Below are 17,995 nucleotides of genomic sequence, written 5' to 3'. Positions count from 1 at the left end.
TGATATTAGTTCTTGAACTCTAAGCCTTGTGCTCTCACCTTTTTTTTGGCTTACCCATGGTGCTTTAACTCTCAAGTCATATTTCCAGTTCTGGTTTTTTCTTTACTGGTTAATTGGTAATAAGCATCTTAAATAAGATTCATTTGCTACCTTTGTCATACTAATTTCATTTATTTCTTTTGATTATATGCCACAAATTTAAATTGCTAAATATTATGCTAGTTCTATATTTATTTTTAAAGAAAGCTCCATATTTTCCATAATGATCACACATTTTCATATACTTTGTAGGATACAATAAAATATATTCCTAAGAGCATACAGAAACACCCTGTTTTCCACGCTTTTGCTAACACTGTTCTTTGGTCTTTTTTCCATTGGTCTAGTTATTGTTTTTGTACTAGTGTCAATGCTACTCTGGTTACTGTAACTTCGTGCAGTGCTGTGACATCAGGTAGTATGATACCTTTGGCTTTGTTCTTTTTGCTCATGTTCATCTGCATGTTCACTCATCTTTCACCATCAAGGAACTTTTGTAGTCTTGGATGAATTTTAACATTCTTTTCTATTTCTCTGAAAAATATCATTGGTATATTGACAGGAATTATACTGAATTTGAAGACTGCTTTGAGTAATGTGGACATATTAAAATGTATGTAAATTCCTTGTACTCATTATTCTTTACCTAATTCATGAAACTGTAACCCCTCCATACTTTGGCTCTACAATACCAATAAAAAAATAAATAAATTCTTGCAGTCCATGGACATGAAATGTCTTTCAGTTTACTCATTTTTCTATAAATTTTTGTGATGGTTTTGTCTCTTATGTAATGTTATAACTATTTAACTCTATAATGCAACATACACTTCATTCAGTAAGCTTCATTTAAAAATCATTATCAGTTTTCTTTTTTAAGCAGTGTATACCAGTTGTAAAAATGTTCAATGTGTTCCCATACACATGATTAGTTTATGTTTACTAGTCTATGTTCCATTATGCCTCTCTTATACTTATGTATCTTTCTCTTTAATATGGGCTTTTCTTCTTTTTTGCCAGTCCTGGGCCTTGAACTCAGGGCCTGAGCACTGTCCTTGGGCTTTCCCAAGGCTAGTGTTCTATCCCTGGAGCCACAGCACCATTCCCAGTCTTTTTCTATATATGGGGTACTGAGGAATCGAACCTGGGTCTTAGTGCATGCTAAGCAGCACTCTACCACTAGGCCAAACTCTAGGCCCACTTGGGTTTTTCTTTTGTTGTTGTTGTTGTTCCTTGATGTGAAATATTATGTTGCTTTCTCTAATCTAGTTAATATCTGTATTTAGTTTCTCTATATCTATTATGTTTTCTCTATATCCAGTTAATGTAGATGATTTTAGATGTAAAATTCACTCAGAGATGTTTTTGCTGCTTTTGTGGTGTTGGTATCTTTTTAAAAAAATTACTGATTGGAAGCGGTGCTGTGGCTCAAGAAGTAGGGTGGTAGCATTGAGCTGAAGAGCTCAGGGACAGTGCCCAGGCCCAGAGTTCAAGCCCCGTGACCAACAGAAAAAGAAATTACTGATTGTCTCAAGAAAAATTTAAATTTCTCTGCTAATATCCTCATAGATCCATTGGTTGTTCTCGATAATGTTGCTTAATTTCTATCTATTTGTGAATTTTGTGAAGTTCTTCATGTTGTTGATTTATAAATTTATACCATTATGATAAAAATATAACAGGATTTCAATCTTCTTAAATTTGTTATGGATTATTTGTGTTCTAATACATTCTATCCTTGTGAATGATCACATAAATTAGAGAAGAATATATGTTCTATAGTGGTAAAATATATTCTTTATATTGAGTATATATTCTAAAGTGAATAGGAATCTAGTTTGTCTACTATGCATATATACATATATTTAATTTAGAATGGAATTTTTTTTTTGCCAGTCCTGGGCTTAAGCTCAGGGCCTGAGGACTGTCCTTGGATTTTTCTCAAGGTTAGAACTCTACCACTTGAGCCTCAGCACCACTTCTGGCTTTTTCTAAGTATGTGGTACCAAGGAATTGAACCTGGGTCTTTGTGCATGCTAGGCAAGCACTCTACCACTAGGCCAAACTCCCAGCCCTAGAATGGAATTTTAAATCTGATGTTTTTTCTTGGTTTCATATTGGAATATCTAAAAATTAAGATGTTGAAATGATTATATTGCAATTTATATCTCACTTCAGCTCTTAATATTTGCCTATGTATTTAGGTTCTCCAATGTTTGGTATTTAGAACATTTGGATTCTCTTGCTGAGTTACTCCTTTTACCATTATGTAATGGTTTTATTTTTCTATATTTTGATATATTTCTCTGTATATATTTTGATATAGATACTTACAAATAGGTGTAGTTACAAGCTCAGCATCTCAAATATAAATACGAAGCTCTTTAAGTATCAGTGCTCCCAAAGCTTCAGATTTTGGAGAACTTTAGGTTTTCAGATATAGTTTATGCAATAATTCTGTAATCCCCAAATATGCTACGTTTGAAACATTTCTGCTACCTGGTACTTTGACTAAGGAATACGCAGCCTGTACTTCAGCTTCCTTTTGGTTTTCATTTGCATGGAATATTGATTTTCATCCTTCCCTTTGTATGTGTGTACTTACTACAATGTGAATCCTGTATGAAGCGTATATGACTGAATCCATTCAGATATCCTGCATTTTAAAATTTGAGAGCAGGTTGACTGTAATATGTCTGTGCATTTAAAGAAACAAGTAGTTATTATAGTCTTTAGAGACTGGATTGCTCCATTTAGTCAGTCCATCCAGAAATGTCAGGCAGTGTTTGAAGCCCATGACTATTACAACTGGTATGCTTGCCTCTGGTGTACATCTGAGGCCTGGGAATATTGTCCTGCCTGTCACTCACTCCATATTCAAGAGCCACTGAGATTGGTCTGATGATGGTGCAGATAAGAGACCAAATTTACATTGCATGTCTGAAGCTTGGAGCTGGGTTAAATCTGGAGTCTTAATCCATGGGTATTGGCCTTGAGTCTGAGACCATGGAGGCTGCCTGGTGCTGGGTATTACAGAGACAAGCCTAGAATTAGGGTTTTGTTTTCCAGATAATCTTGTTTTCATTTCCATCCTTTTTTTTTGGGGGGAGGGGTGTAGGGTAGGCCAGTCTTGCAGCTTGAACTCAGGGCCAGGGTGCTATCCCTGAGCCTCTTCATGCTCAAGAATAATGTACTACCACTTGAGCTGCAGCACCACTTCTGCCTTTTTCTGAGTAGTTTATTGGAGGTAAGAGTCTCATGGATTTTCTTGCTTGGGCTGGCTCCAACCTCAGATCTCAGCCTTTGGGTAGTTAGGATTACAGGAATGAACCACTGGTACTCAGCTCACTTCCATTAAAAAATGTTTTTATTGTTATCCTAATGGTGATACTTAGAGGGATTACAGTTAGGTTAGTCAGATTAAGAGTACATTTCTCTTTGGATGGTGTCAATCCTTGCTCTCTCCCAGTTGCCAACACTGAGAAGAACGAGGCTGAAATCAGGAAAGCAACTCCTTTTGTAATAGCCTCAAAATAAATATGCAGGAATTAACTTAACCAAAGAAGTGAAGGACCACTTTCATCTTTTTATTTGCCAATTGGATTGTGTTTCTCTTATGCTGGAATGCCTAGAGTTCTGGGAAAGGAGGTGCAAGTGCCACAAGTTGTCCTTTCTACCTTCTTTAACATGTCTTTTATTATTGTGTTATAACCAGGATGCCTTAGAGCTTATAAAGATAATCTTGTACGCAGACAATTATTGTAATTGATATTTGTATGGAGGAGGTAATCAATGTAAAATAACTGACAAAATATAAACCAGTTTTATTATGATCTCATTGTATGTCATATGTGATTGTTGTTTCAAGACAGTTGGAACTTCTAGAATATGCACTTTGAGTTCATATAGTTGCCTTGATCATCTAATATCAAAGTTGTTGGCTCTAACATCAAAGAAATATCAAAGTTGGTGCTGAATCTTGGATGTAGATTTTGGAGTTGAAATCCCAACTCTCAATTTTTCTAAGTGATTGAAAGTACCTATGTTAGGCAGTTTTTTGTTGCTTTTTTTTTTGGCCAGTCCTGGGGATTAAATTCAGGGCCTGAGCACTGTCTTTGGGCTTTCTCAAGGCTAGAGCTCTACCATTTGAGCCACAGCACCACTTCTGCTTTTTCTATTTTGTGGCACCGAGGAATTGACCCCAGGTCTTTGTGCAGGTTAGACAAGGACTCTACAACCAGGCCAAACTTCTGTTACCTGGTATATTGTATATACACTTTATTTATTTGAAATAAAGAGGGGAAGGGAAAACGATTCGGAGGGGGGGGAAGGGAAAAGGGGCACAAAAACATGAGAAGGGGTATCAACCATTACCTGACAAATGTAACTTTTACCCCTCTATACATTATCCTGACAATAAAATACAATGAAAAAAATTAAAAAGGAAGTACCTTATGTAAACTTTTTAAAAAATGATTTTATACTAAATCCAAACATTATTGAGATTAAAAATGTATAAGAAATTATCTGTAGACATTAATTGACAATTTGTTGTATTCACTTGTCAGCATATTTGTTGGCCTAATTATTCAAGACTATGCATGGAAGTAGAAAAAAAATCATTGGATTCATCCTGTTTTACGTAACCCTAACCAGGTATTTGATCTTAAACTGGTTTCTTTGGCTTCAGCTTTCCATCTTTCAAATAAAGAATTTGGGCTAGAAGGTCCTTAATGTGATATCCTGGGGCTCTATCATCCTCATGTTTATGATACAAGCTGACAAAAGGCTTAGCAAGGGAAATTAAAAATCTCTGCACTGCATTCAATCTCAGCCAGTCAATTAAAAATCGCCAAGGCTATTGTGATTTCTTGCCATATTGGTGTCTTTAACCCTTATTCTGCCAGGACTTTGCCCTTACTGAGTAACCTTTCTTAAAAAACAAAGTAGATGCAGTTTATTCTACAGCTGTCATATTGCTTATTATCTCTCTCATTTCATGTTGTTTAAGGACTGAAGATGCTAGGACTAAATCTTGTTTACTCTCTAGCTATTTCTGACACTGTGGAAAAGAGGTGTTCTTGAAACTGTTCTTCACAGTGTCTAAATGACTTTATAAATCTCAGGATCTGATTTTTTAGATTCTTCTAGTATTTTCCTGGGAACTTTATCATTCTCAAGAAGGACATGATTTTTGTTGCATAGATTCTTCACACTAAGTGAACCAAGAAACTTCAATGCTATAAACTCTATTCCTGACTTCCAGCATCATGCTTGGTTTTTCTCTTTCCTGACGAGTGCCAGGGACAGCCTCAAAACTGCAAAAGAGTTCAGTTCTCTTACTTATTGATCTTTGGTTGCTTCAAGAGTTCTTGACTTCTTGTTTTTATCATAAAAAGATAAAAATTGGACCTCAACTTTCAATACTTCTATACTATGATGCCATAATGGCATTTTATATATCACATCATTCAGTATCTGAGATAGTCCTGGATTCTTCCTACCAGTTACTCTAAAAGACACAGTCACCTGTTTTTAGAAAGCCATCCATCTAAAGTGAGACTTTATATAAGGCATGACACAAAATTGGTATTGTATATTTATTTTTTGTTGTTTGTATATATTTATTTTTAAAGAATAGCATCCTCTCATATCTTGTTTTTCTGGAACATGAGTACATTTCCCATTTAGGAATTTACAAGAAAATAGCCAGACTACTTCTTTCAGAGAAATGAATTATAATCTCCAGTAAACTGATCATTATGTATTTTCAGGCAAATAATATTCTTTATAAGAAACATTTTACCTAGTTCTTAACCCAATGGTCTGGTCACCAAATGTTATGTAGAACACCTTGAAGCTGGACAATATGTCTCTCTGTGAAATTGTGGCCGGCAAAAACAATCTCTTGAAGGATTTTTGAATCTTTCATAAGTAGTATGAGCAGGAAATGGGGAAATAAATGTTCAGTTTAAGTTTTGTTTAAGTCTACAAAATATAATAGCATATCTACTTGTCTTTTCCAGAAGGAAATGTGAATTGTAAGCAACAAAGGACATGTAGTCACAGGATTTTTTAAAAAGTAGTCATGTGATTAATGTACAAAAAGGAAAAAGATGTGAACTACAGAATGTTAAGGAGTCTCATGACGAGCTTGTTCAGGGGCAAATGATGAGAGGATACAGGCCTTACAATGTCCCCTTTGCTCTAACAGCTGCAGCCCTTGTCTGCCAGCCAAAAGATTTGCATTATTGAGTTCATTTTGTGATCTGCAATGTGCTTTTACATTCCCTATAAGCTTAGTGCTGAGACACTTCCCAATAATGATTCCACAATTTTCTTCAAATCATGCTTTTCTATCAAATTGTGTTCGCCTCTTCCTAGGAAATTGCAGATGTGTTTTGTATATGCCTCTGTGCACACTGGCATGCAAACTGTAAGCTATTCCACTTCTCTTGGGCTAGGAGTCAAATGTTCTGCTACTTCAATACTAAATACTCCCCTGTCACTTCATTGTGAGGCCAAAAAAAAGGTTTAATAACTATTTTTTCATGCCTTGTGGCTCTGGAATGGAGATAAAATAAGGGTAAATCAGATTGTCCACTGAGGAAATCCTCTTATCCAAGCAGGCTTTTGTAGCTTAACTCTGAGTGTGTCAGTTTATTCTGAAGGTCTAAGGCAGCAGTTATCCCTAATTTTCAGTTAGTCATAGCACAGATTTCAGGGTAGTATGAGGGTTACTACATTTGGCTAAACAGTTTAGGACATGATAATTTCACATGCAAACTTTCCCTACAGATCTAGGACTTCCGTGGCCTTGGTCCTATGCAGTTTATCCCAAGAGGCTTTATCTCAATCGGATGCTGATATTTTAGGACAGAAAAGCAGAAAAGGAGAAATAGGAAATGACAGGTCAAATGGCAGTGTCTCCCCCCCTCATGCCCACCTTCTGCAGCTCTGCATCTGTGATGGGGCTGTTGCTGCTTATATAGCAAGCCAGGTCATGGGTTCTTACGTTGTCAAATGCTGGAAGATGCAAGAAAGGCAAGGACAAACCCAAGTGGAGTTACTTTTTAAAATTTATCATTAGTTAGCACTGCACTATCATCTCCAAGGAGTCCTGCATTCATCATACTCTAGAGAGAATGGGAAACAGTTTTAGGAGGGAAACACAAACAACTGTGTTGTTCTGTTGAACACTTGGTTTGGTACAGAAGAACAAAATGAGAAAAGAAAACTGTGACGTGGGAGTTGGGAATCCATATGTAAAGACTTGCATTCAGAATGTTCTTTTTTTTTCTTCTTTCATTCCCATAGAATCTGAGAACTGGAAGAATGTTGGAAATCATTTAGCCTCACCCTTTCTTTGGTATAAAGATGAAGAAATTGAATCCACGGAGGGACCACAACCTACCAGAAATCATACAATTACCACAGGCAGAGGTGTGTGGGGCCCCTCCTCTCAAGTTAGAAAGAGTCTGAGGAAGCTGATGACATGGTAAGAACAAGAAAGGGTTCATGCTGTGAAGTAGGGGTGTGTGCTGAGGAAAACACTGGGGAATGCATGAGCCACTACTGGTTCAACAAAGGCTGCTCTTGAATAAGCTATACCTTGGTGTGATGGGAGCAGGAGTAAAAGTAATTCCTTGCTTCCAGGAAATTTTCCTGAATACAAGAAGAGTTCTGCTTCTTGCCCTGTTTCATCTCACTTTTTATTTATAAGTCTTAGGATAGATGAAGCAGGGTTTCAAGGACACACCACCACTCTCTGCCATTAACTCATCTGTTATGATCAGCCCTAGTTCCTAGAAATATGCCTTTTCTAGGAGGGAAATAAATGTGGAACCAAATGGGTGGCTCTTTACCAACTGTGCATAGAACTGTGAGGAACCCTCACCAAATTATTTGTCCAATTTGAGTCTCAATGTTTTCAACTAAAAAATAAAGTGTGTTGGATGACACACGTTTTCTTTGGAATGTCCCTTTTCAATTTCACTGGACTGTTGTGAGAATCAGTCAGATGAAGACTGAAGAATATATGTAAATTATGCAATTTCCTTTTTACTACCCTTACTTATGGGCTAATCCTAAGCACATGTTTGGAGGCTTGTTAATATTATGGGTCATAGTTTCATCCAGAGAAGCAGGAACTGAAAAGTTGAATCATGGTTTCATAATCAACAGCTCCAGAGGAACTGAAGATTCTTAATATTTTGTGTATCTTTCCCCTTAGATCATTTGGTCTGCAGCTCAATGCCATGTCTGGGGACATAAATCAAAGGTAGAGATAGTATTCAAAGTTGTAGCCTGGAGAAGACTTTCCATTAATGATCTAAGACTGAGTAGATGTAAACTACCACACACACGCATTTCTAAGTCTCATGACAATTCTCCTCCTATACAAAGTATGGGAGGTGACCTGCCCAAAGTCACACAACCAGGATATAAAGGTAGATATATTGGACGATAAAGCTTGTGCATTTAACCACTCTGAAACATCATGGTTCAGCTTATTATTGCTGCACTTAGTCCCTATCGCATAGTTTCACTATTTAAGATGGAACACTGTTAAGCTTGGAATAAATGATCCAAATAGAGTAAAGTACTCTGACCATAATGTTTTCATTACTTCTCAAAATTATATGTATATATGTATATATATATTTCCTTTAAGCCAGGAAAATGGAAATATACATTGGACATTGCTCAGTATGCACTTCAGTATTTAGACCCCTATAAACAAAGTAAAGGCCATACAGAAGGAGATATGAGAAAGGGCTGGGGAAAGGACAGAATGGTAACTGAGACTTCACTAGGTCCTGTTGTATGTTTATCTATAGAAATTACTACTTTAGAAAATTTCCATGACCTATCATTTTTGAAATAAGTATATCTAAGTGTTAAGTCACTTAGAAATTAGATATTTCCTACAGGATTGTCTTGCCATTTTTTTTCTTTTTGCTTCATCAGACAAAATGAAACAAAAGAAGCAAAAGTTTCAATGGAGTTGAATGTGATGGAATGTGGACAGAATGAGAATCAACAATGACAACTATTGCTGAGTAACAGCAACCTTTGGGTAGGGAGATTTCCTGCACCTCTGGCCTCTCTGGAAAGTCAATCAAAACTAGGACATAGCAGCTAGGTGGAATTTATTCTATCATGATCCAATTTTTTATGCCAAGCCAGCACTTTCTGTCAAGCTTTCCCCTGAATGTACCCAATCACTAGTTGTTTGTTTGTTTGTTTGTTTTTTCAGGAGCATAGAACAGAGGTACTTAATATTTCAGGTAGTCATTCCTATTGACTTAAGACACATTTGCTTATAAAAAAACACTCATATATACTCACATAAACATATATTTAATTATATACCAGTTATATATATTTATACCAGTTAATATATTTTATATATTATGTCAAATATATAACATACACATAAATATACATGCCTATATATTCAAATCATAGAAATATAAATGTATATTTTAAATTCAGATGTTAAAATTTAATAAAAACCCTACAAAATACGAGACCTAGTTCAATGAGTTTTTATGCAGAGCTCTATTTACTCTGCTTGGTTGAAACAGAATCCCATTGATCAGATTGCTGGTGAGTACAAAAAGAGGGGAAAGAGGAGAAAAAGCAGAACAGGAAAGAGGCTCTGGTATCTGACAATGAAGCAGGAAGTCTCTTTCTATACTTACAATAGCAGTTGGGGTGGCAGCCAGCACACAATAGAGCACCAGTGGAGTGATGAAGCTTTCTTCCTCTGTCCCTGGGTAAGGCTTCATTAAGTCCCCATCCTGACAGAAGAATCCTTGGATATGCACCTGGAAAGTGTCAGTGCATTCGAAGTAGTAGGCAAGCAGCACTGTCCCAGCCATGATGACAAGCTGAAAATACAGCATGGCCCCACACAGGCGTTAGCAGAGCTTGGGAACAAGGCTCACCCCTTCGAGCACACTCCCTCCATCACCCAGTGTTAGTATTGGCAAGTGTATGTGGGTGCGTGTGTGCCTGGTGCAGCATACTCTAGACTCCGGGAGCCTGTGCTTGCTTTTCTGCCTGGTAACATCTGTTACAGAAAACTTCCAGCAAATAATATGCAGCGCCCATCTGAAAAGCAGATCACAGCAAGGCTTGTGGAGAGACCCAGGGTCTGCTGCTACATTCTCAGTGGATACATAGAAACCAAGGCAACATTTCTGTACAGAACAGAGATGAGAAACCAGAAGCACATAGCCTGAACAACCTGCTCATTCCAACATACTTCTGGAGCCAGCACATCTTCTGGGAGGGTACCTCTGTGACTCTACCTTACCAGAAGTAAAGGCATCATTTTCCTTAATTTGAATTAAGACAGTTCTCCACCCTTTCCAATTTCCTCCTTTTTTATTTTTATTATTTATTTATTTTTTTGCCAGTCCTGGGCTTGATCTCAGGGCCTGAGCACTGTCCTTGGGCTTTCTCAAGGCTAGAGCTCTACCACTTGAGCCTCAGCACCACTTCCATCTTTTTTCTATGTATGTGGTACCAAAGAATCGAACCCAGGTCTTCATGCATGCTAGGCAAGCACTCTGCCACTAGGCCAAACTCCCAACCGTCTCTTTTTAATTCTTTATATGACTTCCCCCACCCTTTTTATTTTTTAGCCAGTCCAGGGGCTTGAACTGAGGGCCCAGGCACTGTCCTTGGGCTTTCTCAAGGCTAAGGCTCTATCACTTGAGCCACGGCACCATTTCTGGCTTTTTGCTATGTATGTGGTACCGAGTAATTGGAGATAAGAGATAATAGTCGCATGGACCTTCCTGTCTGGGCTGGCTTTGAACTATGATCCTCAAATCTTAGCCTCCTGTGTAGCTAGGAGGCATGAGCCACCAGCACCTAGTCTAAAATATAACCCAGGTTGGTCTTTAACTCATGATCCTCCTGCCTTATCATGCTCATTGGCCACATTGCCACCGATTTTCTTTTTCAATGCAAAAGCTTTTCACATTTCCTCCTTACAATGTCAGTACAAACTCGTAACCTTTGATGTAAAGGTCTTTTACTCAGGTAGATAGTAAACCATATTCCCCTCCACTTCATGTTTATATGACTTAAACCATATTCCCCTTCACTTCATGTTCATGTTTTTTTTTTTTTCCGCCAGTCCTGGGCCTTGAACTCAGGGTCTGGGCTCCACTTCATATTTATATGACGTGTTTCAGCCCTACACAGATTATTCTTCTTATATCCCACATTTGCTACCAAGGGATTCCACAGTGTCTTTTCTATCAAAACTTCCCATGTGACATGATCCTCTACTTGAGTGACCCAACAAGCTTCACTCCCAAACTCCTAGAATTAATAAACTAGCAAAGTGGCAGGATACAAAATCAACCTTCAGAAGTCAATAGCCTACTTGTACACCAACAATACACAAACAGAAGGCCAAATCAAGAAAATGATCCCATTCGCAATAACTTGCAAAAGAATAAAATACTTAGGAATTAACTTAACCAAGGATGGAATTATTTAATGAGAACTATAAAAGCCTAACAAAAGAATTTAAAGAGGATACTAGGAAATGGAAAGACATTCCATGCTCATGGCTAGGGAGAACCAACATAGTGAAAATGGCTATACTGCCAAAATTGATATACAAATTCGATGCAATCCCCATCAAAATCCCAAAGACATTCTTTACTGAAATAGAAGATACAATCCAAAGGTTCGTATGGAACAAGAAAATTCCTAGAATACCCAAAACAATTCTAGGCAAAAAGAGCAATGCAGGTGGTATTATAATACCAGACTTCAAACTCTAGTATAGAGCCATAATAACAAAAACAGCATGGTATTGGCACAAAAATAGACCAGAAGATCAATGGAACAAAATAGAAGATCCAGAAATAGAACCATATACCTATGGTCAACTTGTATTGGACAAAGGAGCCAAAGATATACAGTGGAACAAACACAGCCTATTCAATTATTGGTGCTGGCAAAACTGGGCAGCCACATGCAGAAAACTAAATATTGACCCTAGCCTTTCACCATGCACAAGCATTAACTCAAAGTGGATCAAAGACCTCAATGTCAGACCAGAAACCATGAAACTGCTATCCGATAGAGTAGGAGAGACACTGGAACTCATAGGCACAGGCAAAAGACTGCTGAACAGAATCCCAGGATCACAACAGATTGGAGAGAGACTCGACAAATGGGACTACCTAAAAATAAAAAGTTTCTGCACAGATAAAAGCATAGCCACTAAAGTAGAGAGACAGCCAAGCAACTGGGAAAAGATATTTACCAATAATACATCTGACAAATACTTAATATCCAGTATCTACAGGGAACTCAAGAAACTAACCCCACCCCCAAACCCAACAAACCAATCACTAAATGGGCAAGGGAACTAAAGAGAGACTTATCAGAAGAAGAGATTAAAATGGCAGAAAAGCATATGAGAAAATGCTCATCATCCATGGTCATAAAGGAAATACAAATAAAAACAACCTTAAGCTACCACCTTACCCCAACAAGAATGGCCAAGATTTTGAACTCAGACAATGGCGGTTGCTGGCGAGGTTGTGGAGAAAAAGGAACCTTACCACACTGCTAGTGGGATTGTAAACTAGTTCAGCCACTCTGGAAAGCAGTGTGGAGGTTTCTTAAAGAACTGAAAATAGACCTTCCCTATGATCCCGCCATACCACTTCTGGGCATCTATGTACCCTGAACATCATAACCCAAGATATGATAAGGACACCTGCTCAGCTATGTTCATCTCTGCACTATTCACAATAGCCAGGTGATGGAAACAATCCAGATGCCCAACTGCAGATGAATGGATACAGAAAATGTGGTATACATACATACATATATATATATATATGTATACACACAATGGAATTCTACATAGCCAACAGACAAGGAAATGGATGAATCTAGTGTGAATCATGTTGAGTGAGACAAGTCAAGACCAAAGGAACAAAAGGCACATGGTTTCCTTGATATGTGGCTATTAGGTCCAAACAGTACAAGAGTGAGGACTCAATATTTGCATACCCAATGCTATGGACATGGTATTGGAAATATAAGCACAACTACATAGACATAAAAACTTATGACTCTATAGACATAATGTTCTATTACATAAATTTATATGTATCTATGATATATAAACCTTTAGCCTAATTTTGATTATGTTCTAAAAACTAAGTGCCAGTGATTGTCTATAGAGATTCCCTTCTTGAACACTTGTTTGTTAAACACGTCATTTGAAATATGATGTAAAAATCAATGTTAATAAATTCTTTAATAAAAAATCTTCCCATGTTATTTCTCCAGATTTTGTTCATTGATATGATGTACAAATCAGCGAACTTCATGCCAGCCACCTCTCCTGTTTCACGACTTTGTTTCAATGATTGCATCAGGGAGGAATCATGGATAATTAGGTTTCTTACAAGGCTAAGAGATAGGTGCTCCACAGTTCTTCCTCCGGATGGTGCTCTTATCCCCAACTGGCTCACAAAATCCGGACGAAGGAGTTTTGGTGCCTGACTGCTCAAATGAGTTGGCCTGGTGGGATGAAACCTAGCCAGCTGCCTTGAGTGCTTTAGAAATGAGATGATGCTGGGATTTCAGCAGTTTGGGGACTCTGCCTCTGGATCTGTCTCTATCTGCACAGGATCGATGTGAAGTTTCTGCATGCATCCATCCCCTCCATGTGGCTGGAAGCACATTTCTAGCCTCACTTCATCAGCTGGTAGGAGACAGCTGCCTGGGGAACAGGCAGAATCTGGGAGAGGAGGCATTTTAGATAAAAAAGAAACCATAAGCAAGACTAGCATCTAGCTAGCAGAGGAAGCAGGTTCCATCTTACTGAACACCTATGTGACTTCTATTTAAAAAGAAATGTAAAAGCAAAGGAAACGAATGTAGAAAGGTATATCCATAACAAGAGTAAGGAATAAGAGCTTAAAATACAGAGATGGCTTAACATAAATGACAACCATCTCAGCAGCACCATGAGTGGTAACCAAGAGACAACATCATCTTCTGCGTAACTGTGAAACCCATGGAACAAATCTGGAAAAGACTTAATCCTAGAAACAGCAGAGAGAAAGGAACAAATACGCAAAACAATTGCGGTACTGTACATTAGAGAACAACTAAAAAACCCAGAAAAATCTCAGAGTGATAGAGATGGGTGGGGATGTGAGCAGCTTGTACTGATGCACAATGCAAGGCAACTTGCCTTGGCTCTTTCTTCTTCTGAGCTGCCTGGAACCCCTTTTCTGCAATTTGCCAACTCCCAGGAATATCCAATACCATTCAGAGATGCAAAGAGGCAAAAAAACAGAACAACTTCTTTTCTAATTGAATATTCTTTGATGATTTTTACAGTAAAAAACAAAAAAAGTATGTTGTCATCAGTGGAAGAAGAGAAACAAAATAAATGGATTTTCCATTCATGCCCATGAGCGAAGAGGTGTGCCCATTGCACCAATGATATCACACAATTAGCCATCTGAAAACTTTCTCTTCCTCCCTTCTTGGGTCATGATTCATCTGTGTCTAGGTTTGTGTCACTGAGTCCAGCTGGCATACTCACCATCTCTGGTTCCTTCACAACCTCATTTAGGAATGCATGGAGGGAGGCCATCATGTTGCTGTCACACGAGCAGATGGTGAGGCTGTGTGGGACTGAGTAGTAGGGTTGACGATGTCAGTGTGACCGAGGCAATTATGACTGTGGGAGGAAATCCAGGCCTAGGGACTCTCAGTAGCCCTCACTTCCCTAGTACAATCCAAGGTAAGACAATGCATGAAGTGTGGCTCTTGCCTCACAGAATCAGAAACGAAGTGCCAACTGTATCTGTGCTCCAGGGTTGAGACCAATTGAATAAGTTGGAAGGGAATGTGAGAAAATGTAGAGTGAGCCTTTTTGCAACTTAGAGTTAGTGTGATCCTTTGAGAAAGGCTGGAAAATTGATAACATGAGCCAAGAGGGAGGAGGAAGACAGGAAGATAAGGAAAAGAAAAAGGAGATGGTATAAGTATACTACATATATGTACCCTGAAAATGGTTCTAAGTGCTTTATAGAAATTAACTCTTTAGTGTTGAATGTGCCAGGATTTTCCTCATGTTAGCTTGGTGCTCCTGGGTTCAAGCAATCCTTCTGCTTCAGCTTCTTAAGTAGCTGAGCTTATAGTCATATATGGCCATACTAACTTAAAAATTAACTCAGTCATTCTATAGGATAGGCATCTTATCATTTCTACTTCACAGATAAATAAAAAAAGTACAGAGAAATTGCTTGAAATTTCACATAATTCATAGGGATGAACCTGGGATTATTAAATATATCTCTCCACAAAAATTTATGTGGCCTGAGGAAATCACATTATAAATGGGTCAGCACACTATTAAATGCTAAACTATGTGGAACATATTTGGATATTTCATTTAAATGGCTTTGAGGGTCAGCTCCTTCCTCTGTATGAAAGTGAATAATAACTGTCTCATAAAGATGCAAGGAGGCACATTTGCATTTTCTCACTTTGTTCCACACAGAGCTATATCAACTGTCACCAAATAAAGCAAGCCAGCATCAGCAAGAAGTTGGAAGAGAATCAGAAAAGAAATTAGCAGGCTGAATAGAGTACATAAAATGGAGTTTATATGTATAAATTTGTATCACACATATGTGTTCATTTACAACATTTTTATTGTAATCACTTGTGTATCATATAACTTATAGGCTATTCTTAAAGGAATTGGTTTAAGCCTCTGAAGCAGTTCCTGTGTTGTGGTCTGTGGTATGAACGATGGGGTAAGGAATTAAAGACAGTGTATACATATAAAATCCCAAAAGTGGTCATTCCTGACTGCAGCACAAAAACGTACAGTATTATAAAGAAAAAAAAAGGAATTAGCAGGCTGACATACAATAAAGACAAGAATTATCCTTCAGTTAGGAAAGTGAAGGGAGGGAAAACAACATCATTGGGTGGGGGTTGGGGGAGAGAAATGGGGACAAAAACATGAGAGGGGTATCAATGTGTGAGAAACAATGCACCTACCGCCTGGCAAATCTAACTGCAACCCTCTGTACATGACCCCGTCAATAAAAATAAAATAAAATAAAACAATAAAAAAGAATTATCCTTCAGTGTAAGACATCTAACAGTCAATATGATACACAGACATGAATCTGTTACACATTTCACAGTATCTATAAGATTAAAAACAAACAAACAAACTGATAGTTAAGGATAAGTACCAGGCTTCTGATATTGTGACCAGGAAAGTCACAAGGACCTTGGCATTCTCATGAAGGATGTGAATTGGTACTGACTTGATGGATGCGCAATGGTGCTATTCTTTATATAAGATCTCAAACCCATTCAATAAATATTTAATATGGGCTAGGGATATCTTATCTATAGAGGTTTCGAACGCTAGCATTCAAAAGGTTCTAAGTTTTTGATCCTCATATCACACACACACACACACACACACACAATATTGGCAAAAGTCACAAAAACAACTCTGAGATAAAATGGAAATAGTGGGCATTCTGATTCAGTCTAGGCTAAACTTGAGAATGAGATCATAGCAAAAGTTTGAGTGTAGGCTAGCCTGTTTGTTGTCACTGAAAAACAGCTCTGCTGCAGCTGTATGACATAAATTCTTGTGTCTCAGTTTCTTCATTTGTAATATGAACCAGTTATACTACTCTCCTAGCAAACTCCTGGCTGGTTAAATGTAGACATGCCTCTCTATATTAGCAGGTTATTAAGCAATAGTTAAGAAATACATCCTCTCGGGAATACTGAGGCACCAAAAGTGGATCTCTGTATATATTAAAATTCATTCTTTCTTCTTTAAGAACAACCATGGAGTGAGACTGTATATATTCAACTAATACTCTGTACCTACTTCATGCAGACTTTGGAAATATTCAGCTGTTTCAAAAACTGTCAAGATTCATTGTATTCATAAACTGACATGTTGAATTAAAACCCTTTGTATAACTATTTACAGATTTTTTTTTCTTATGGGTCATGGGGCTTGAACTTGGCCTGGGCACTGTCCTTGAGCTTTTTAGCTCAAGGCTATCACCCTACCCTTGAGCCAGTCTCCACTTTCTGTTTTCTAGAGGTTAATGGGGGATAAGAGTCTTATGATCCCTTTGTGTCCCAGCTGGCTTTGAACCTTGATCCTTCGATCTCAGCCTCTTGAGTAGCTAGGACTACAGGCATGAGCCACTGCGCCGGCCAGATTATTTTTAAGTCATGATCTTTTGATTTATTTGGCTTTCTGTGGCAATGAACAATCTCATGAAAATAGGGTAAAAGGAACGTCTATAAGAGTCTCACTCATTGGCTATATAGCCAACTACATAACTTTAAAGTTTTTTTCTATGATACCCTGTGAGCTGCAATCAGCCATCCTCATCTAATAAAGAGGAAACTTATCTTCACTCACAAAACTAGTAGATGGGTAGACCTGGGATCTGAATTTCTTGTGCTATTTAACTATTCTGCTACACACACATACACATACAACCTATTGTTAACAGAATTAGATGACCTATGCAAAATTGCATAGTGAACTTTGTGCTTGGTAAGGGCTATGGTTCTTTCTCTTGTTTTTAAAAACCCATTTCCTCTTCCACATGCCTTTGGTGTGAGAGATTGACTGTGCTCTTCCCATTGTCTGTCTGTCTGTCTCTCCTGCCAGTACTTGAGTTTGAGTTCAAAACCTCATATTCTTGCTCATAACTGACACTCTGCCACTGAAGGCATACCTCCAGTCCAGCATTTTTGTTGGTTAATTGAAGATGGAGCCTTGCAGATTTCCAGGCTTCAAACCTCAGTTTTCCAGGTCTCAGCCTCTGGAGTAGCTTGGATTACAGATGTGAGCCTCTGGCACTGGGCTACTAATCTATTT

The 17,995-nt window shown here is 38.0% G+C and overlaps 1 protein-coding gene across 1 annotated transcript in view; it reads right to left on the bottom strand.

Moving 5' to 3' along the window:
* The window catches only part of Plppr1 (phospholipid phosphatase related 1), a 228,986-nt gene that overhangs the window by 33,405 nt on the left and 177,586 nt on the right, over nt 1–17,995 (bottom strand). The window contains exon 3 of the mRNA XM_090329153.1: nt 9,747–9,935. Coding sequence (XP_090185279.1) covers nt 9,747–9,935 — 189 coding nt within the window. The remainder of the gene's footprint in view (nt 1–9,746; nt 9,936–17,995) is intronic.

Source organism: Megascapheus bottae, chromosome 3 (genome assembly GCF_031878675.1).
Source record: "Megascapheus bottae isolate mThoBot1 chromosome 3, mThoBot2.hap1, whole genome shotgun sequence".
NCBI classification, from domain to species: Eukaryota; Metazoa; Chordata; class Mammalia; order Rodentia; family Geomyidae; genus Megascapheus; species Megascapheus bottae.
Note: the sequence above shows the minus strand (reverse complement) of the source record. Positions and strands in the feature narration are given on the sequence as shown.